At 39.4% G+C, this 23,397-nt stretch overlaps 1 protein-coding gene and 1 pseudogene across 2 annotated transcripts in view; both read right to left on the bottom strand.

Moving 5' to 3' along the window:
• The window catches only part of CREBBP (CREB binding protein), a 135,487-nt gene extending 124,105 nt beyond the window's left edge, over window positions 1-11,382 (bottom strand). For both annotated transcript variants that reach the window (XM_015560126.1, XM_015560125.1), the window contains exon 1: window positions 10,658-11,382. In XM_015560126.1, coding sequence (XP_015415612.1) covers window positions 10,658-11,122 — 465 coding nt within the window. In that variant the 5' untranslated portion in view covers window positions 11,123-11,382. The remainder of the gene's footprint in view (window positions 1-10,657) is intronic.
• A 1,659-nt stretch (window positions 11,383-13,041) lies between these two features.
• LOC107182153 lies at window positions 13,042-15,278 on the bottom strand (annotated as a pseudogene).
• Window positions 15,279-23,397: the final 8,119 nt, after the last annotated feature.

The raw sequence follows: 23,397 nt of genomic DNA on the forward strand, positions 1-23,397 counted from the left end.
TGGGTACTGGGTGGAGGGGAGTTATGGTGGGAAAAAAGAGTAACTAATGTAATAATCTGAACAATAAAGATTTAATTGAAAAAAAAGAGTGAGAGAAAAAAAAACACCCAAGACCTAGAATGGTTATGTAATTTTCCCAGGGAAAAGAATTAGTGGAGCCTAGATTTGAACCAAGGTAGCTTACTCCAGAGCCCACGCTCTGTTTTTAAGCACTTAGCTTACTGCATCTGGGGAAGGCAGTCTCTGCTGCTACTACTACTACTATTACTACTACTGACAATACCCAGTTATATATTATCTCATATAATTTCACTAACTAAAATTTTTTTTTAATGAAACAAATTCATGGATAATTATCATGTGAAGTTAGGTGCACCCTGAATCACATATTCTAAAGGACAACTATGATCAACTTCCATTGAAGTCACAGTAATGAGCTAGTACAAGACTGCTTAATATTTCTACCAAAAACCTGTGCCTACAGAAGATATAAATCTCACAGCACATTGTAGTAATTCAAAGCTTTTAGTCTTTTCATTCTATAGGCAAACCCATTTATTTCCATTGTGACCTTTTTCAAAGTCCAAATTAAGATTTACTTAATATAACATTGCCTTGTTTTCTTTGCATTCGTTTAAGGATCAGATAAGATGATATTACATGAAAAAGAGAAAAGCATTAGACAAATGTACAGTATTTTTATCTTTGTTATTAAATATAAAAATGTCCAATTATCATTCCAAAATAGAGAATGTAGATGAGTCATGCATTCTTTTAATGACTGATGTGGCTCTACTAATTCTTTACTGACTATATTCTGGCTAATCCATTCTGTCAGCATACAGGTTTACAGAGCATGGTCTATGACCAGCACAACTAGGGTCACCAGGTAGCTGGCAAGAAATACAAATTCTCAGGCCATAGCCCAAATCCGCTGAATCAACAACTCTGAGGAGGGGCCCAGAATTCTGAGTTAACAAGCCTGCAGTGATTCTTCTGGACACTCAAATCTGAGAACTGCTGCTTTAACCTATCTGACCACAGTGTTAGTTGACTGGGTCCAGAGTGTCTGGATCTAAATCAAAACCTTAAAATACACACACATTTACCCGTTCGGGAGAGCTCCAAGCAAAAATAAGCTCTTTGTTTTCTGACCACTGTCTAAAACAGAAAATTTCAAAAACCTTATCACAAAATAAGCACTAATCTAACCCCCTGTAAAGAAGGCTTACCGTACGAACTATTTTGGTCCCTTGTCATATTTTTATTTGTAAGAAAGGACTAAAAGCATTTCTAAGGCTGCAAAAGCACATTTTTATCAACCTTAGAAAGATTCTGAACTCTTTGGCCAGATATCACACATCATCTTCAATTTACCTGCTTTTGGCTTCCCTCTTCCACCTTCTCTGTGAGGAGTAGCACTTCTCAACACCTGTACCCACGAGAATAATGTGATTGTTTGTACGGCTAGTAAATCCCACTTAAATGTATCTTTTTTGCTTTTCTTTTGCCCAGCTGGTGTAGCTCAGTGACTGAGTGTCGACCTATGAATCAGGAGATCACGATTCAATTCCCGGTCAGGACACATGTCTGGGTTGCAGGTTTGGTCTCCAGTGTGAGGTATGCAGGAGGCAGCCGATCAGTGATTCTCTCTCATTATCGATGTTTCTATCTCTCTCTCCCTCTCTGAAATTAATTTTAAAAATAAAAATAATATATATGTGGGGGTTATTTTCAATAGAATATTTTATCACAAAGTATGTAACATATCAGATTTTCCTACTGCTGAAATAGAGAAATAACTTTGTTTTCTATTTTAAGAGTCACAGAAAATTAGGAATGAGCAAGAGGAAATAATCCAATATCCAGAAAGTCTGAAAGAGACCCTTAGCCAAACTGTGAGAGAGCCAATCCTGGTTGTGCCACCTACTGGCTGTGTGATCATGGGAAGGTTATTTAACTTTCCTCCATTCTGTGTGCTTCCATTTCTTAACCTGTAACATAGGAATAGTAGTACATAGTAACCACTTTATATTTTTAATGAGTAAAAGAGTTAAATATTTTCAGCTTTTCTCTAAAAGTAAATTTAGACTTTTTGAAAAGAAAAATATATTGACCCAAAAGACATAAAGTTCAAAAGGTCAATATTTACAGAAAATAGCAAGAATATTATTGTCAAAGATCTTAAGTTACTTCCTAGGAAAAAAAGCTTCAAGCCCATATAGTTGTACAGGTGAAGTCTCTCAATTCTTCAAGGAAAAGATCATTGAAATGCAAAAACATTCCAGAGCACAGATGTGACAGGCTTCCAAACTCTTTTTGATCAAGTTAACATAACGCTGATATCAAAACCAGACAACACACAAAAAAGCACTATGGATCAACCTCATTATTGGTTATTGAGAAGCAAAGCTTCTAAATGAAAGACTAGCAAATAAAATTCAGCACTACACTAAACTTTCAATTTCACAAGCACAGAGATGATTCAATTTGATGCTAGGAAACCTATTGAGATAATCTATCACATATATAAAAGATAGGAGAAAAATCACAGGGTAATCACCACAGATATCAACAAAAGGGAATTTGATAAAATTCATCTTATAAATGAATAGATTATTCCTCAATTTTAAAAGACTGCAAACCAAACCTCATATTGTCTATAATAATAAAAGCGTAATATGCGAATTAGACTGGAAAGCTGAATGACCTTCCATATGTCATTCCAGATGTCCTTCCGGACGACCTTCCAGATGAAGCTGCAGCGGTGGGGGCCAAGGCAGAGGTGGTTAGGGGTGATCAGGCAGCCGAGCAGTTAGGGATGATCAGGCAGGCAAGCCAGTGGTTAGGGGAGATCAAGCAGGCAGGTGAGCAGTTAGAGGCGATCAGGCAGACAGGCAGAGTGTTGCTTTATGGGCACCAGGTCCACGGTGCCATTTCTCTGTGCTCATCATGGCAGCGCCTGTGTTGAGCGTCTCCCCCCTGAGGGTCAGTGTGCATCATAGTGACTGGTCGGACGGTTGGACTAATCCTCACACAAGGATATTATTTCCACAGATAGTAAGTTAGGTGATGAAATAGAAAAATTCATTCCCAATAGCAATAATAAATTCATTACTACATCTAGGAATAATCTTAATAAAAAAGGTGTATTGCCTATATAAAGAAAACTATGCTATACTTCTCAGCAACTTAAGACTCCATGAAAAGACAACTTGCATGTATATAATAAGATAACTCAGGAAGCCACAAAATTGCTAAAATGTCAAATTTCACTGTAAGTGATTTATAAAGTTCAATACACTCCTATGAATTTTATTTGTTTATTTTAAAGGATTTGAAAAACAGTCCTAAAGTTTATCTGAAACAGTAAGTTCTCAGCCGTGGCTGCCATGAGAAACTAATCATGAAGAACTACAAACTATATTAATGTTCATGCCATAACCCAGAGATTCTAACTTAATTGGTTTGCAGTGGATTCAGCCATCACATTTTTTTTTTTTTAATCCTCACACAAGGATATTTTTCCATTGATTTTTAGGGAGAGTGGAAGGGAGGAGAAGAGACACAGAGAGAGAAACATCAATGTGAGAGAGACACATCGACTAATTGCCTCCCACATGTGCCAGGGTCAGGGATTAAGCCTGGAACCAAGGTCCGTGCTCTTGACCAGAATTGAACCTGGACCCTTCAGTCTGCAGGCCGATGCTCTATCCACTGGACCTAACTGGTTAGGGCTCAGGCATCATAATTTTTTTAAAAAAATATATTTTTATTGATTGAGGAAGAGACAGACAAATATAAATGAGAGAGAACCATTGATCAGGCTGTCTTCTATATGGCCCACACTGGGGATCGAGCCCGCAACCTGGGCATGTGTCCTAAACGAGAATTGAACCATGACCTCCAGGTTCATAGGTCGACGCTCAACCCCTGAGCTATGCCGGCCAGGCTCCGGCATTACATTTTGATGTGCAAGTAATTCTGATGTGTAGACAGGGTTAAGACCCATTACATCTGGAAGAGTATTTTAGAGGAATGGTAAAGAAAATACTGAATATTTGAAAAAGAATAAAAGGCAACTAGCTCCATTATATATTAAACTCATTATACAGGTAGGATAATAACCTTCTAGCACAGAATAAGCAAAGAGCAATGAAACCAAAAGTCCAAAATTAGGCCCAAACCTTCCATATGTGAAAACTAAATAAAATATACCAAAAATAGTGTGTCATATTACTGGGAGTAAAGCTGGATTAGCAATACCTAAATAAATGGTACTGGGATAACTAACAATTGGAAAAAAATTATACAGCTAGATCTTTGTAATTCACTGAAACCAAAATAAATTCTGAGTTAAAGATCCAAGGTATGAGGGGAAAAATACACAAAAATAGTTCATAATTTTTAAACATACATAAAACTTAGAAGCCATAAAGGAAAAAAATAGATAAGCCTATTTCTATAAAAACAAGAAACAGCTATAGTCAAACCTCGGTTCTCGAAAGTCTCCCATCTGGAACAATTCAGTTCTCCATCAAGTTCACAGAAAAAATGGCTCAGCAGTCTACCAAAACTTGTTTTTGACCTGACAACCCTTTCATGCTGATACCTCAGCATGACGAAAAGCATCACTCAGGCAACAAAAAAGGAGAGAATGCTTTTGTTGTTGGCTAAATCAATGATTAGCACAATTTTAAAAGATAAAGAGGCCATCAAGTGTGCTAATGTGGCTAAGGGTGTGAAAGAAACAATAATCACAGGCAACTGAAGAGGCAGAAAAACTGTTGTTGATTGGATAAACAAAAAGCAGTTAGATGGCGACATATTTCAGAGGCAGTGATGTGAAAAAGCGTCGATGCGGCGTACTGGCCCCCTGAAAGACACCTCTGAAAGGAGCGCTAACAGTGATTCATTTAAGGCTAGTAATGGGGTGATTCGATATAAATTTAAGAAGTATTTGTTTATAGATTAAACACTACTGTTTTATAAGAAAAGTTAAAATAGGGAATCATTTGGGGGTCTGGAACGGGTTAATTCAATTTACATTATTTGTAATGGAAAAAATTTATTTGACTTTCAAACAAATCACTTCTTGAACAGCCTTCTACAATGAATTAAGTTTGAGAACCAAGGTTTCACTGTATTTGGTTAAAAGCACATCTATCATAAGAACTATCCCATTGTAAAGCTGTGTGGCCAATATTCCTAGCAAAACGACTTGAGCAAATAAAAGAAGGAGGGAGAATCTGCATTTATTAAAAGGCTTAAACCTTTACCATACAAAGAATATTAAGACTCTAACCCAGTGATGGCGAATCTTTTGAGCTCGGCGTGTCAGCACTTTGAAAAACCCTAACTTAACTCTGGTGCCGTGTCACATATAGAAATTTTTTTTAAAAATACATTTTATTGACCTTTTACAGAGAGGAAGGGAGAGAGATAGAGAGTTAGAAACATCGATGAGAGAGAGACATCGATCAGCTGCCTCCTGCACATCTCCCACTGGGGATGTGCCCGCAACCCAGGTACATGCCATGGACCGGAATCGAACCCGGGACCCTTCAGTCCGCAGGCCGACGCTCTATCCACTGAGCCAAACCGGTTTCGGCCACATATAGAAATTTTTTGATATTTGCAACCATAGTATAACAAAGATTTATATTTTTGATATTTATTTTATATATTCAAATGTCACTTAACAAAGAAAAATCAACCAAAAAAATGAGTTCGCATGTCACCTCTGACACGCATGTCATAGGTTCGCCATCACTGCAGTCTAAACCAACAACAAAAAATGGGAAATAACGTATCAGAAAAACAAAGAATGTGATCAATAGCAAAATACAAATGCCCATGAACTTATGAAGAGACATTTTATTTAAGAGACAATTTGCCTAGGAGAATGGCAAATCAGTAAAGAATGACATCACTGTTGGTGAGAATTGGGGGGACAGGGACAAATTTGCTGCTGGTGAAAGTGTAACATGCACAATGTTTTTGGAGAGTGTTTGGCAATACCTATGATTATTTTAAATGTCAATATCCTTCAATCCAGAAATTTTATTCCCAAGAACTTATCCAGCAGAAATAGTAACTCAGATGTACAAAGATGTAAATACAAATCAAAACTGTCAAAACAGAGAAACACTGGAAAGAAACAAGTGTCCAGCCAATGGGACACTAGTCCTACAAATGATGATATACCCAAATCAGAAACTACTACTGCATCTTATCTACTAAAAAGGACTGAGAGGTCTATCTAATGTGGAATAACTTCCATTTTACATTGTTAAATGGTAGGAAGGAGGTGCATGCATACATACACACACACACACACACACACACACACACACACAATACACATACACAGAGATAGGAGGGAAGGAGGTAGAGATAGGTTATTATACACTACTCTTTACGTTTAAGAGCAATATCTACACACTCACCTCACTATACCTCTATGTACAGACCACTTCTTGAAGGATAGATAAGAAATAGCAGTTGTGTTTGGTGAAAGAATTTGAGAGAACCAAAAATCAAGAATTAAGAGAGATTAACTTTTCACCCGGCCAGCATGGCTCAGTGGTTGAGCATCAACCTATGAATCAGGAGGTCATGGGTTCAATTCCCAGTCAGGACACATGCCTGGGTTGAAGACTCGATCCTCAATAAGAGAGATTAACGTATCAGTTCCTAGTCTTAATGCTATTGGGGGGAGAGGGGAGTGTTTGTTATTAAACCATGTGTATGATTACTTTCTAAAAACAAAACTTTTAACAGTCTTTGTTAACCGCACTTTTCAGAATCTACCCCATAGTGTATGTGGATATTCCTAAACAAGCATATATTCCTTGCAACATTTTCTGAATGAATTAAGTAAAAAACAGTACAAATGTTCACCATAGAGGAGTAGATAAACAAATTATGTTGCATCATATAATGAAACCTGAAACCAGAGGCCCGGTGCACAAATTCGTGCACGGGTGGGGTCTCTTGGCCTGGCTGGGAATTGGGGCTGATTGGGGCCGATCGGGGCCGGGGAGGAGCCATGGGAGGGCTCCAGGGCACGTCTAGTCCTCTCGCTCAGTCCTGATTGGCCGGACCCCAGCAGCAAGCTAACCTACCAGTCGGAGCGTCTGCCCCTGGTGGTCAGTGAGCATCACAGTGATTGGTCAAGCGGTCAAACAGTCAACTGATCAGTCGGACACCTAGCATATTACACTTTTATTATATAGGATACTTTTCTATCAGTAGGAGAAAAATTTTGTGTGCACTGACATATGGATATATGAATATATGTTATATGTATGCTGTTAGGTAAAATGGCAAGGTGCTTATATAGTTTGGTTCCATTTGGTATTTTAAAAGATGTGTGTTAATAAATATACATAGATGTAGTTATTAATTTACTAGAGGCCCAGTGCACAAAAATTTGTGCACCGGGCTGAAGGGGCACGGGGTCCCTCAGCCTGGCCTGCCCCCTCACAGTCCGGGAGCCCTCAGGGATGTCCTACTGACAGCTTAGGCCCGCTCCCCATCTGGCCTCCCTCTGTGGGAGGTGGCTGGGCCCATCAGGGGAAGGCGCCGCCCCCATCATCCCACTGCTGCTGCCACTGCCAGCCACTGCGGCTGCCAGCCCTCCTCATGCAGCCCTCCTCAGCCCTCGCAGCAGCTACAGCTTTGTCCGGAAGGACATCTGAAAGACATCCGGTCTATCCAGTCTAATTAGCATATTACCCTTTTATTAGTATAGATAGAAAACATGCATTTCCTGTGTAATAATTTTAAAACAAAATTATCTTTGAAAAAAGTTTCTTTTCCCCGTATGCATTTTAAAATCTTAGTTGGCTCTACTATTATTTTATTATAGAGCAGTGGTTCTCAACCTTCCTAATGTCGTGACCCTTTAATACAGTTCCTCATGTTGTGGTGACCCCAATTTCATTGTTACAAATTGAACATAATTAAAGCATAGTGATTAATCACAAAAACAATATGTAGTTATATATGTGTTTTCTAATGGTCTTAGGCAACCCCTGTGAAAGGGTCATTCAACCCCCAAAGGGGTAGCGACCCACAGGTTGAAAACTGCTGTTATAGAGAATAGTTTAAAATGAACTTGTCTCTTGTTCTTACTATTTGCCCACCACTATTAATTCTTTTGTCCCATCCAAAGGCCATGACAATCTTTCAAAAATGACAGTCCCTGCCCTTTCTTCACCATAGGCCTCTTTGGGATACCTACAGGCAATAGAGAAGACTACCCTCACAACACTAATGTAATTTACTTTCCACATAGTGAACACTTACAAAGTATTGTTTGAAAGAAAGGTCACTCTGTACAAAGAATCCCAAAACAGAATGAAAAACCTGGGTAAACAGAGACATTAAGTGGCAAAAATGAAATCACAAAGCCCAGATTGCAGGAAACTCCCCAGAACAAGCAAAACCACCAGATTCTTCAACAAATAAAATGTAAGACTCTTAGAGATTAATAGATTCTTAGTAGTCCTATCAATTGACTGAAATATGGGTTATTCAAATTTTGAAAAAAAATCTGAAAAAAAATTATGACAAAGGAGACCACTGGAAATTTGAATATTTAGTGAATATTTGACATCTTGAAGAAACTATTCATGCATTTACAAGTGAGATTGGCACTTATGTTTGGGTATGCCAAGTCTAACTTTTAGGAATACATATTGTCAATGGCTAAGTATGGTCAGAGGCCCAAAACTGTTTTCATGAAACACTAAGACATTTTTTTTTCACTTTCATTCATAAGAACAGAGTTGTTTTCCAGAGGTTCTGTGACATGTGATGTCACCGTGCTTGATGGCTAATGCAATATATACTTGTGTTTTAAAAGTCTGTTTTTAGTATTCAGTGTGGCAAATATTGACAAATATAATCCACATTTTAAAGAAATTTCCTTAAGGCCCTCAATAATTTTTAAGATTATTCAGGAATCCAAGACCAAAAAGAATGAGAAGTCCTGCACTATGCTACTATGACTACTTTTGTATATGATTTAAATTCTCCAAAATAAAAAGCTTTTTTTAACTGGGTAGTATGGATTGTAAAGATGAGTGGATTAAGAAGGAACAAACATCAATCTATCCAAGAATCCCAAACCCATCAGAAATCCCTTCTCAGCCCAACTCTAAAAGGCACGTGCATACACAGACCCCTCTTCAAATGCCAGGAATAACTAAAGTTTAAGTTCACATTGTCTTTTGCTAATTTTCAAGAGATAACTGCAATTTCGATGTTGGGAATTACTTCATGTTTGTTTCTTAAGTTAAAAAAAAAAAATTCTGCTCCTTACCTAAGATAGTCACAGGACTTCATATCCGTCACCTAATGCTCAAAATCAACCTTGTGGGGAAATTGCGTTCTATTCTAATTTCTCCCTTTTCCTTATATGGATTAATCAAATCCAAAGAACAGCCCAAACCATTTTTCTATTCTGGAATTTGCTGTACCAAATATTGCTTGAAGTAGATGCCCTGGTGGCTGTAGTTCAGAAGCCTTTGTCTCAGAGCTCCTACGGGCATTTGTTCCTTCACTGGGATTTAGCTGGCATTCTTCATCCCTTGTGAACTTCAATCTTTTCCAGTTCTCTCATATCTATCTGGGCATTTGCCTTCCCTATTATCCAAGTTTGGTTCCTACTCTACACATCAGTTACAAGGCTGGCAGCTACAAACCCCAGCCTAGGCCTTTCCTTACAGCAGAGCTCTCAACCTTGCCCAGGCCTCGAAATAACACAGAGGCCTCTTAAACCCTGGAGTGCTGGGCCCACTCTCTTTTTCTGAGTCAGCAGCTATATACTTCTAACTAGCTCCCAGATGATATTGATGGGGAGCCCACTTTGAGAACTAGAACTTTGAATTTCCTCTGGTACCCAAGAGACTGCACTGCCCCCCTGGCTCTGGTACCTCTTCCCTGTTAACCATGGGAACACAACTTTTTTGTTGGCACAATAGACACAGTGACAATAGGCACTTTATCAGGTGGTTGTAAAAAGGAAGGGGTAGAGGAAAAACTTGGCTAGCTGGGTAAAACAGCCTTAATCAGATTCACTGATACAAACGGATTCTCAGCAGAAGTTGCCTCTTTCAACCATGTGGTCCTATTTCCACACATTTTCTTCAGAGGTTGAAAACTGGCAATCAGTTCGAACACATTCCCTATGTTTTCAAATGCCTGATATGCATGCTATTCAACTTTTTATTCCTTTAAGAATTCCCCCTTTAAAAACATGGAGCAGAGCCAAAACCGGTTTGGCTCAGTGGATAGACTGAAAGGTCCCAGGTTCGATTCCGGTCAAGGGCATGTACCTGGGTTGCGGGCACATCCCCAGTAGGAGATGTGCAGGAGGCAGCTGGTCGATGTTTCTCTCTCATCGATGTTTCTGACTATCTCTCTCCCTTCCTCTCTGTAAAAAATCAATAAAATATATTTTTAAAAAAAAACAACAACATGGAGCAGAGATCTTTATCCTAGAAAGACTCCAGATACCAAATCTGTTTCTTCCAAGTAGGAGGGGCCAGAAGAAAGCCTGAAGGAGACTTTCCACATTTTACCATGTTACTTGGAGGGAGCAAACACCAATTACTAGGAAGCATTCAAAGCACTGATGCTCACTTACCTTGGTCATGCCTCCTGCCTGTGCTGTGTTCAGTCCCGCGTGACTGGGAATTTGTGGCGAAACCTGTGTTAACGTCTCAGCCAGAACGCTGCTTGTGGGCCCCTGCATGGTTGGAGCAGGGTAAGGTATTCCAGCTCCCCTTCCTCTGCCAGCAGTCCCCAGAGATCCATTCATGACTTGCGCCTGCCCCTGCTGGGCCTGGTTCAATAAACTATGGCCAGAGTTACTATTGAGGAGGCCTGGGTGGGTCTGGTTAAAGTTAGCATTCATGCAGATCCCAGGTCCTGTTTGCGCCGTGGCAGGGCTGCTGGTTACCAGTCCCACTTGTTTTTGTGCTTGCGGATTCAGTGGTTGGGAAGCAGGGGGAGTGGGCCCAGAGGTGCTGGCTGCCTGCTTGGGCAGGCTGGGGGCTGAAGAATCTCCCTGGTTCAGAGGGCTCTTGCCCATAGTACCCAGACTGGCCATGTTCGCATTGTTCGGCTGCCCTTGAGCCTGGCCACCAAGGCCTTGCTGCACAGGGCTGCTGGCGCTCACATTTCCTATTCCTGGGTTGATACTAGAGCCGCTGCCTCCGCGCAGAAGCTCCGACAGTTGTTTATGTTTGGAAGCAGCATCTGGAACAAGGTTCCCACTGTTTAAAAGGCCTAATTCTCCATTGGGGATCAGCTCATCAGGAAGATCATTTTCCAAGTCAAACAATGGTCCAAAATCTAGAAATTAAACAGAAATGAAAGTGAGAAATTAAGTAACCATAATAGCTCTCCAACTGTTATATGCTACTATGAGCTTAACCTAAAGAGGCATATGTAACACACAACACCAGCATGTCTTAAGAGTAATGTCAAAATGATTTGAAAGTTAATTTGGAAAAATAAAACATGGAAAAATTTTTTCAAGTTCTGAAAAAGATAATGTTAAACAGAGATGAGAATAGAGTTAGCCCTATTAGATTTGATCATATTTTCAAACAAAATTAAATCATGTGTTATGAGGACAAACACATAAACAAATTAGAGGAAAACAATGGAGAGTTAAAAAAAACTGAATTATAAGGTAAAAATGCTTTTAAGACTGTATTGTGTAAAAAGCAGTTGGGCATTAGATTAGATAAACAGCAATTTGGGAAAATTAAAGTAAAACCTAACCTAAATATGTAAAGTAATTACATATTTAAAAGGTAAGTTATATATTTAAAAAACTAGCCTTAACAGAATATTTGATTCCTTAAAATGTTGAAGCTATAGAAAATAATAAATACATATATAGAAACCAAAAATAATTTAAGAAAATAAAACAGGAGCTTAATATTTGTATCATATGAAAGGGCTTAATGTTAATCATACATTAATATGAGAGGCACCCTGACCCCCAAAATGCACAAAGGACAAAAGCAGGTATCACAAAGAAAGATTTAAACAGTAAAAAAAATTAAATAATCCTTCCTGGTAATTGAACATAAGGAGTGAAAGCAACTCCTTTTTTTCTGGCCCTTTCTCAAAGTAACATTTCTCTAACATGTGGTCTATATATGTCATCTCTAGTCCCTCACTGACCATGCATTCTTCAACCCACAACCTGGCTATGCATGCATGTGCAAGGACAAGATATGTAGAAATATGTTCATCATAGTATTAACATCAAAAAAGGGGTAACGCCGAAACCGGTTTGGCTCAGTGGATAGAGCGTCGGCTTGCGGACTGAAAGGTCCCAGGTTCGATTCCGGTCAAGGGCATGTACCTGGGTTGCGGGCACATCCCCAGTAGGAGATGTGCAGGGGGCAGCTGATCGATGTTCCTCTCTCATCGATGTTTCTAACTCTCTCTCTCTCTCTCTTCCTCTCTGTAAAAAATCAATAAAATATATTAAAAAAAAAAAGGGGTAACAATATCCAGAGATAGTTTAAGCTGATGGCTATAGTCCCAGACTGCCTGCATCTGAACTCCAGCTCTGCTGCTAGCTCCCCGCTAATTAACTGTGTGACCTCACGTAAGTTACTTAGACTTTCTGAGCCTCAGTTTTCTTACCTGGAAGCTGGGGTAACAAATGGCCATCATACCCCAATAGAAATGTTGTGAGGACTAAATGAATAAATGTAAAAGTGCTCAGTAAGTATTAGCCTTTATTATTACTATTGTCCAATAGTAAGTTTAATAAATTGCTATAAAATATGATAAAACATTATACATTAGAATTATGAAGACTATAAAAATGTAGAAAAATGTTTATATGGTGTATAAAAACATACCAATGGAAAGTGTATGCAAAATGACACCTAGAATAAGATTAGAACTAAAGTATGTGCATATGGGCAGTGGCTGGAGAGTAATATGCCAGAAATAAAGAGTTGTCCTGATAAAGTGGTCAAGGGGATGAGTGCATGAGGCTTTTTTTTTTTTTTTTAACTTAGCAGCCACTCCTCTTCCCACCATTCACTTATAGAAATTTTTTTCTCTCAATGGTGACAGACCCTGGAGGCTGCTTACACAACAACCTCTTTTGGCTAGCTCCTCAGAGGTTCTTCTCAGGAAGGGTAACACCTTTTAGCCACAGGAGGGAGAGCCACTGGAGAAGCCAAACACCACAATCATCTCCTTGCAGGTGACACAATCCTGGCTAAGGGAATTAAAGGCAAGTTGGCCAAGACAATTCTGGAAAAGGCTTTCCTTTCTAATAATAAGGAATGCTCAGAAAGAGATTCCCCTATCACTAGATTTCATTACGGAACTGTGGCAACTCTCTTCAACCAGGAGCAGAGACACCATTCACACACTAAGGATGGATGCAGCAAAAAAAAAAAATGCAAACACCTGGGTTCATAAAGCCATCTCTGAGCTGAATTATCTAACCCTGGAACTTTCCTATCTTCATGCCCTCCCTCCCCCAGCATCCAGAATCTTTTTAATAACAAGGTAGGATCTGGGGTTCATTTTCTATGCCCATGGCTAGCCCGTCAGCCTCTTGCGTGTTCAAACTTCCGGCCCTTGCATTGTACGTAGGGTTTGGTGTGGCTGTGAGGGATTCCTGGGGCCTTGCCAAAATGCCTGTGTACTCTGAGGCCCATGCAAGAACCAGAAGGAAGACAAGACCACATCCCTTGGGAGGAGTCCAGGGCCAGCTGGTCAAAGGTGAGGATCTTGCCCCCAGCCTTGAGGAAGTGGCTCTAGGAGCAGCTGCTCACTCGAAGTGCATACACCTCCAGTCTGGACACCTCCTGAACACACACGTCATAGGTTTTAGTCCCTATATCCACTGTGGTTTTGCCCTCCTGGCCAGGAAGCTTCAAATTCCGGACCATCTGGGAAAGAGACAGAGGAGTCCGGTTGGTACAACTCATGAACAACCTCTTCAGCACCACTTGAAGGTGGAGTTGGTTTGAAGTTGGCCAGAAACCTGTATAGCTTGACCAACAGCCTTAGGTAGATGTCTTGGCTCTTGGGTCCCTCGCACTGAACCTTTCGATCTCTGTTGTAGTAGATGTTGACTCCCATGATGGAGCCTTCTACCCTACCAGGTCAGGAAAAAGCCACATTTCTTGTTACGTGAGAAAATACATTTCCTATCATTTAAGTCGTTCTAGCTGGAATTTAATATTACCTCGCAGCTGAAGGCATCTTGATTATCTCCATCATGTCTATGGACGTAACTCAAACTCCTCTGTAAGATGTACAAGGCCATCAGAACATGACCATGTCTTAGCCCTTTCAGCCATAACACAATGAGCTCTCACATGCACGAGCAATCTTTCTTCTAAATGCGCTCCTCACTAGAAAACCTCACCCCCACTCACTAGGATTAGTCTAAGTGACTATGAAGACATTTTTTAGGCTACCCCTACAAAACTGACCAGGTGTCTCTTTTCAGGCTCTACAGTTCTCTGTACATACATGCCTAGTAAACCATCTCTACCACACATGTATTTCTTCCTGCCTGGCTGTAAGGAATTAGACTTGGGTAGTGTGTACATACACACACAGTTTCTACAGAACCCGTGAGAGTAAGCTGCAGACAGTATGATCCTTTCCTCCAAAGTACTTGATTCTGCATCTCCTCAGAACACCCTTTCACATAAACATAGTACATTTATCAACTTCAGGAAATTTAACATCGATATAGTACTTAATGTATTGATCGCCCTTACTCAGATTTGGCCAGTTATCCCAATAATGCCCTTCATCACATTTACTTTCCTAATCCAAGACCCAATTCAGGATCCCAGTGCACTTAGTTATCATGTCTTTTTCTTCTCTTTTCACATAGAAAGGTTTCTCAGACTTTATCTTTCATAGCTGACATTTTTAAAGAGTACAAGACAGCTATTTTATAGAATGTCCCTCAATTTGGGGTTGATTCCTCATGGTTACAGGACAACAGGAGTTGATCCTGGAGACAGCAGACAGCTCTGAGAAAGAACCACTAAGTAGGCCTTGCTGCTGGTCATTACCCTGCTTCTGTGTCTCAACATGATTTTGTGGCTTCCACTTCATAGTTTTTATGCTATTGTGTTGTCCTGAATCTGGAGATTCACAAGTGTCTCCAAATACAAAAAGCACATGAAATAAGTAAAAACAAACAAGCCTCCAACATAACTAACATTTTTGTTTATTGCCTTCCAGGTTTTGCCCACACGCGCACACATTTTTACTCTTCAAAAAAAAAAAAAAATTTTTTTTTTCTTAATGCAATGCTCCATCTAAGAACATGAAAATGAAACTTCATCTAAACCAGAAAGCAGGAGCCATTATAACAAAAATTGGGTTTTCTTCCTATTTTCAAGGAGGAGATGAATAGCTGGTGCCTAAAGTTCCCCTGACTGGCTCTTCCAAGTACCCTGAAGCGGTGTTCCTAGGAAAGAAATTCCAGGCCAGGACAGCAGCAGGTACACCCAAAAGAAGAGTTAGTAAACATGGCAGTGTCAGCATCAGGCACCCTAGTCCAGCGTAGAAATCGGAAAAAGAACACTTGGAATTAGAACACACGAGTTTAAATCCTGGTCGAATCAATTACCCCCGGGTCCTTGGACAAATTACTTAATCTCGAGTCTTAATTCCCTCATCTGTAAAACAGGGACAACAGTATACCAGGATTACACGATGAATGCTGGACTGAACACTGTGTGTCAGATACAGGTTAGCTTATTCTATCTTGCACAAAAACTTTAAAATGTCTTACCTTTAAAAATCCACTCTTCAACCTTCTCACTCTCAAATTTACATTTGTGTGTGTGTGTGGTTTATTCCAATTCTAGTCCAAATGTACATACAACTTTTGCAGTTGTAGCAGGGCTCATGTTTTAGTTTAATTTTGTTTTTTTATTGGCCTGCCACATTTTGTCGACCTTGACTTCTTTTTCTCACTCTGTTTCAATACAGACACATCTCACAACTGTTTGGGTACAGGAAGATTGACTAATTCTACTTATGTCCTCACCTACCAGTCCAAGCATATATGAACATGTATACAACCAAATATATAAGGTGTGGCTTTTAGAAAGACAAGACAGGTTGTGTAGGGTTTGTGGAAGGCATATCCATACCCATACCATTACCCTGCTTTTCACCATTATACTGTCACCATTTTTCCCTATTCTCTAGTTCAAAACACTGACAAAGGAGATTGAAGAAGGAAAGTCAGGATATTACAACATAACACAGCTATGTATTCTACGCACTAGTGTCCCAATACCCAGGTTGGGCAAAAGCAATCTGAATCATGGGAAATTCCTGTGATTCAAGATTGAGCACTACCATTTCCAATCCTAGGTAAATTCCTTTCTCCCTGCCAAGTCACCAGGGGGCCTAGGAGACCAGGAGAGAGCAAAGCTGAGGCTGAACAAGATTCGTGGGCACTCTGCTTTCTAGGAGTTGTTCACTCTTAGCAGGAGACTCATACAGCAAACAGCAAAACAGTCTGTCATACTTTCATAGCTGGGGGCAAGAATTTTCTCTTTTGGGGCTTCCCAGCTGCCAACCCCAGAATTGGTTCCTTTCATTAAGCTGATTTGAGAGAAACCAAGCTATTAGCTTTCCAGTCTCACACTCACACAAGACTGAGGCAACCACAACAGCAGCTTAGGAAGGAGAAAGTCACAACCAAACTGGGCATGCTTTGGGAAACAGGAGGTCTTCATCACACATGATCACAAGGTGTATTTCACTTCTAGGCTAGACCCAGAAACTTTGTTCCAGGTAACCATTACTTCTGAACACTGAAAGACAAATGGTATTCCACACATGTTCTAAATCCATTCTTATTCATCATCATCATAAATCAGTATTTCACCTTAAGTAAGGAGTGAACGGCTGCTCTCAAGTACTCTGGAAAACAGCTTTTGAGAATCAATCTGTCCAAACAATAACATTTTTTAAAAAATATATTTTATTGATTTTTTACAGAGAGGAAGAGAGAGAGATAGAGAGTTAGAAACATCGATGAGAGAGAAACATCGATCAGCTGCCTCCTGCACATCTCCTACTGGGGATGTGCCTGCAACCCAGGTACATGCCCTTGACCGGAATCGAACCTGGGACCTTTCAGTCCGCAGGCCGACGCTCTATCCACTGAGCCAAACCGGTTTCGGCCAAACAATAACATTTGATAATAGTTTTGTTTGAAAAAATTTTCAAATGTGTCAGCTAAACAAATCATCCACAAAACATATCTTTCTTCAGGTTTTCTAACATCTCTTCTGTCATAACACCATGTAGTTTTTTCTTTGAATTGCATTTGGGGCCCCAAGTTCTCTTTATTGATAGAACTGATTTTTTCTGTCAAAGTATGTACAGACCAGTTTACCACACCTTCTATTAGCCAGAAGCATGAATTCTTCTGTACTCTATAGACATAGTGAGTGAGTCTTAAAATCATACGATCAACTTCCTGTTATAAATGATGAGGCTGTAAGCACCAAGAAAGCAGGGATCCTAACTACCCATTGCTTAGCCTAAAATGCCTGGCATATATTAGGCCCACAACAACCAACCATATGCTGAATGAGTGAATGAATTACAGAGAAGAGTGCCAGAGTTACAAAGGATACACACTATCAACTTTAACAAGTTACTTGTCTAGTCAAACACAAAAAGTGATAATGTTAATATTTATTACTACTTAAGACAGAAACAAAGAAAACAAATTTCAATAATGAATTATCTTGAAATGTTACATTGTTCTACTTTTTCCTTTATACCTGCTTTATCCTCTTAGGGATCAGTCAGGTCTATTTCACTCAACTACACCTCAATATCAGTGAATCTCTATCCCATGGTTGATTAAATGGCATAATGTAGAATGAGAAATGGTAGTGTGAGAAATAAAACTATTCATGAGTTCAGATGCTGTTTTATGTTCATGTTTCTCAATTTCCAAGCATGAAAACTGCCCTCCCAAGGACCTCTTATTTCTCTCTGCAGTCCTTATTCCCTGTGTGTGTTTGTTTTTTAAAAAGGTCTGCTTTCTTGAAATTTTTTTTCATAATTTCTTTAGTCTTTCTTCAGCATTGCTTGTACTGACTACTCAAAATGCTTCTCTTAAATCTTTCAAAAACTAAGCACTTTTATTCATCCACCTAAAAAACTTTACAAAAAGAATTTTTAATTCCTAAGTCAAAACTAGATACAAAAAATTGATCCAACAAGGGCAATATACCCCAGAAAGGCTCACATCTAAAGATGAGGAACCCACTGAATGGTAGACACTTTTTCAGGGTTATTATTCTTAGATGACTCAAAAAAACATTCTGGACCTTCACAGTGTATGTATTAATATAGTACCAGTCAGACACTGACAATACAGGAAGTATAGTCTTGGGTAGTGAGAAAAGTACCCAACCAGTTTTGATTCAGCTCTGTCTCTGTCACTTATTACTACTACTACCTTCCTATGTGTGCATCCTCAGCTCTACAATGGAAACACTAGTGCCTGCCTCTAGAATCACTGTTGAAAGAATTAAATCATACAATGTGTATACAACCCTTAGCCTGGCATGCAGTGATGACTCAATAAATATTAGGCATTATTACCACTGTCATAGCCCCATCTTCCAAGGTTACACATCATGAATCTAGCAACCCATGCCTGGTACAGGGTTCATGCTCAACGACTGTTTTTTCTCTATGGTAAAGCCCTAGTAATCTGTAACAATTATAGAATAAAACCTCTGAAAATTCTTGGAGATTGTGCAACTAAATAATGAAACAATTCTCCAACAACTTAAAAGGAAAATACAAATAATGAAAAGTAAAAGAAAAAAAAGGCACGGTTTTATTAGCATTTATGCCATTACAATTTTTATCTAGGCATTTAAACAAATTCCCAAGACACCTAAACTTTTCAATAACTATTAGAAAATAATAAAGGCAAATTCTTTCTAAAATCTTCTGTAATTCAGGCTTCTTTTATGCCAGATACACCACACCCTAATTAGTACAGGATAATAAGGTTTTACTTCATTCTGAACAGTGAGTTTATAGTGAGTAAAAAGTCTTACCCTTTCTCAAAATCACTATCAGCTCAAGAGCCAAAGTGGGCTAGGCTGGGCAACCTGCTTCCTCCCAGGCCTTCATACAGTGGGAGTAAATGTATTTCATGGTTATTCTGCATCAGGTATCTAGAAATTCTGTTCACTAAATATTTGCTATTTATCTTCCAATTAAAGAACACAAGACAGTTCTGATCGAAAGTTCTTTGTCACACTGGACCCTAAAATTAGCAGAGTCCTGGAATTGCAGCCAGACTCCTATCTTCATTTGATGCACCTAAGAAGTTTTCAGAAAAGGGCTATTCCTAGACAGCAAGGACAATTTCACATTTCCTAAATGTGGTTTGTGTGCTGCCTCCCTCAACCCTGAAAAGTGGAGAAAAGGCTTCAAGAGACATAGGTGGAACAAGAGGCGCTGCCACAGCATTAAACCACCAACAGACTGACCATAAATCACCCAGCAGCCCCTAAACAGTAACCAGATGTTCTGGAGCAAAGGAAGCACAAAGGGGTTCACTATCCTCCACCAAAATGGTCGAGAGGGGCCCGGATAAGATACTGTAATCAGCTGCTTATCCACCCTGCAAGCCAATTAGAGGTCCTGGATGAGGAATGTGGGGGCTGAGCTAGGATCCAACCTCTGCAGAAGCAAACCCCACCACAGGTGCTGGGGTACCTCAGGTAAGTATAAGTAAGCAGATGCCCAGACTAGGTCTTACGGCCTAAATGCTGGGATCTATAGCTGGCAGACAGCAACACCAAGTCAGGAGAAGGGGAAAGATCATATTCTGGACTTAGAGGTGTCAGTGTACAACATATGGAAACAGGTGGACTATACAAGAACCTATAACAGGAAATGAATGTATTAAGTCCAAAAAGTACACCCACATCCAAACAATGGAACATTATTCAGCACTAAAAAGAAATGAGCTACCAGGCCATGAAAAAACATTGAGGAAACTTAAATAAATACCACTAAGTGAAAGAAGCCAATCTGAAAAGACTATGTACTATATGATTCTAACTATATGACATTCTGGAAAAGGCAAAACTATGAAGACAGTAAAAATATCAGTGATTACCAGGAGTTAGGGAGTGTGGGGGATGAACTGGTGGAGCACAGGGGATTTTTAAGGCAGTGAAAATACTCTGTATCAGCGGTCGCCAACCTTTCAACCTCATGGACCACCAGTTGGCGACCACTGCTCTGTATGACACCATAATATTCATTATACATCTATTCAAACATACAGAATGCATACTACCAAAAATGAACCCTAATGCAAACTAAGGATTTGAATAGTAAGTGTTTAAATGAGCTTAAAAGGCAAGAAAATAAAAAGTATTTTAAGGACTTTTCAAAAGTACTATTTTTTCCCTAAAGGAATGTGACAATCTACATTTTGTGCCCAATGCAGTAGTAAAATAAATGTTGCTCACATCAGAAAAGTTGGCATTATTTCAAAACACTCAAAGAAACATTAGTTGGCTGTCAGGTCTTGTAGCTTCCAGCACATCAGTGAAGAAACCTCTAATAAAAGAATTCTGTTAAAATCAGAGCTTGTGCAAAGAAGTGATGACTGGACATCACAATCACATTTTCAAATCTTTGAACAGCACCTCCAAGTTAATTTACACTTTTTTCAAACCATTCTTGCTAAAGGTTTTGCAACAGGAACTAACCAAAACTCCACTTCTCACAATTAAACAGATTCTTCTAACCACAAATACTAAAGATGTTTTGCTTTGGATTTGATTTACTTTTTAAATAGCTTTTCATGACAAAAATTATGTTTATAGGTGTTTCTTAAGGCATTTGGAATATAAAGTGGAAAATAGAGAGCCCTCCCAAACCATCCCCAGTGCCTCAGCCCTAAGAAAAACAATTTCTAGAGATTTCCTTCTGGAAATGTATGCACACACTAGTAAATATCCTTTTACCCCTAAAAAATCTAATTATCATTTTTGTTCTCCATCTCTTTTATGCAATGACCTAATAAATTTATCTTCTCCCTTAAGTGCCCATCACTCTCCCTCCTCCACATCTGCAATAGCAGAGGACTCAGCTACTTCTCTTCTGAAGGACTTCTGGTCACTTTAATAATGTTTTGCAATCTCTACACTTGATCTTAGCCAAAAGGCCGAGAAGCGATATGTTTTGCAATCTCTAAATTAATTAACTAAATTAATGAAAAGGCCTGGCATTAATATGAATATCCATAGTAGTCCAACCAATCAAGAAACTGATTTCCACTTTATCTGCTTGATGTAGAAGTTACAGATAGTTCTACATTATCTACTAAGGTGGATAATAAAAACTACAGGTTTTAAGAATCTTTTCCAGAAACTGGGAAAATAAACACAACTTTGGTATGAACAAACTGGTTGCATGATGTGCAACATGACGACAGTAACAAAACTTCTACTGCATGGAATTAAATTTTTTAAAACCTCAATTCTTCCTACATATACAGAATATTGAAAACACTTAAATAACTTTGTTATTTAAGTACAGCACCAAACATTTTACCATTAAAAAGTGTTTTTAGAATGAAGACTGCTCTATGAATATTAGTAAATCCAACAGCTCTGAGAGTTTATCAGTCCAAATGTACTTATAGTGGAACGACAAGTATAATGTGTCACTAGGGGAAGAAAGTACAGAGAGCATGTACTTATGTATGCATAGCATGTCTCTAGAATAATGCACACTGGTTACCTGTGGGGAGTAAAACTGGGTGACTCCAGAAACAGACAGGAGAGGGAGGCTTTCCAGCAAACATTCTTTTGTGCTTTTTGGAATTTTGAACCCTATGAATATATTACCCACCTTAAAAAATTTTTTAAACAACTTCCATGGTGTTTTCCCCTCCTACAACGGGGTGTGAGAGGAGAGAGAAAATTTTGGGAGGAGAGAGAGAATTTTCACCTCTCCTTGCAGATAGGAACTTGGATGGAAACACACACCTTGGAAAAGCTTATCCAGACTTCTCCAAATACCCTGGAAGCGATTGGTTTCTAAAGTTCTGTATTGTTTTTAAAGCCCTAAAGAATGGCCTGGACTCCCTGGTCTGGCACTTGGAGGCTCTCGACTTTGCTTGCCTTCAGATGCCTGACTTCCCACATAATTCATCCTGCAAGAGCTCCAATGTCCTTTCTGCTAAGAAGCTGCCCTGACCATCCTACCTGAAGCATCCAGTTTCCTCCTGCCACAACTCTGATCTCAGTTTGCAAGTAGACAGGCATTGGTTTGACTGCGGATTGCCTGCCTACACCACTATGCTCCGAGTTCCAAGAGGACAGAGCCACCACTGTTATCACCACGGCCTGGCAATATCCAACATAAGAAACATGTAATTAATTTGAATTTTATAAGTATTTAAATATTTGCTGAATAAAAGAATGAGATGGTAGAACTGAGACTGGAACCCCGGCTCCCCCAACTCCCAAGAGCAGGACCACACCAGCAGTCTCCACCTCTCAGAAGCAAGACCACACCGATTCTAAATGGTAGCCCAATGAACGTAAACCAAAAACAAAACTGGTTTTTGCAAAAACTATTACACACTCAAGAGATTATACCTCCAGACCTTCACACTTGCTATTTATGCTGTTTCCAAGCCTAGAATAGTATCCCCTCCTCCCAATCGCCTGTTCATCCTCAGGTCTCAGGGCTAATGCCTCTTCCCCTAAGAGGCCGTCCCATATCCAGAACAGACTCTATCCTGTACTCTAATCATACATGAACCTCTCCTCTGAGGTCACACCTGCCTACAGATGCCTTCCATGAAGGGAGACACTAGACCTGTTGTGTCCCCAACAGATCTCCAGGGCTGACACCACAGTGTAACGTATTTTCTAAATAGTGAATAATCCTAAATGTAAAGCACTGAATATTTCTGAAAGTACCTTCTATCTTTAAAAGACAGTCCCTTTAAAAGAACTTTGTCTTTTAGATAACAAATATCTTAAAGAAAATTTCAGACGAGTTTAAGTAAATGTATTTAGGTCTGTGCTGTACAATACAGAAGCCAGGAGCCAGATGTGGCTATTTACAATAATAAAAATTAAATAAAATTTAAAATTTAGTTCCCGAGTAACATTAGTAACAGTTCAGATGCTCAAATAACCACAAGTAGCCAATGGTTCCAGTACTGGACAGTGCAGATATAGAACATGTCCATCAACACAAAAAGTTCTACTAGGCAGTGTCAACTTGAGAGATTATCATAACAACTAGGGGCCCGGTGCACAAAATTCGTGC

Source organism: Myotis davidii, unplaced genomic scaffold (genome assembly GCF_000327345.1).
Source record: "Myotis davidii unplaced genomic scaffold, ASM32734v1 scaffold555, whole genome shotgun sequence".
NCBI classification, from domain to species: domain Eukaryota; kingdom Metazoa; phylum Chordata; class Mammalia; order Chiroptera; family Vespertilionidae; genus Myotis; species Myotis davidii.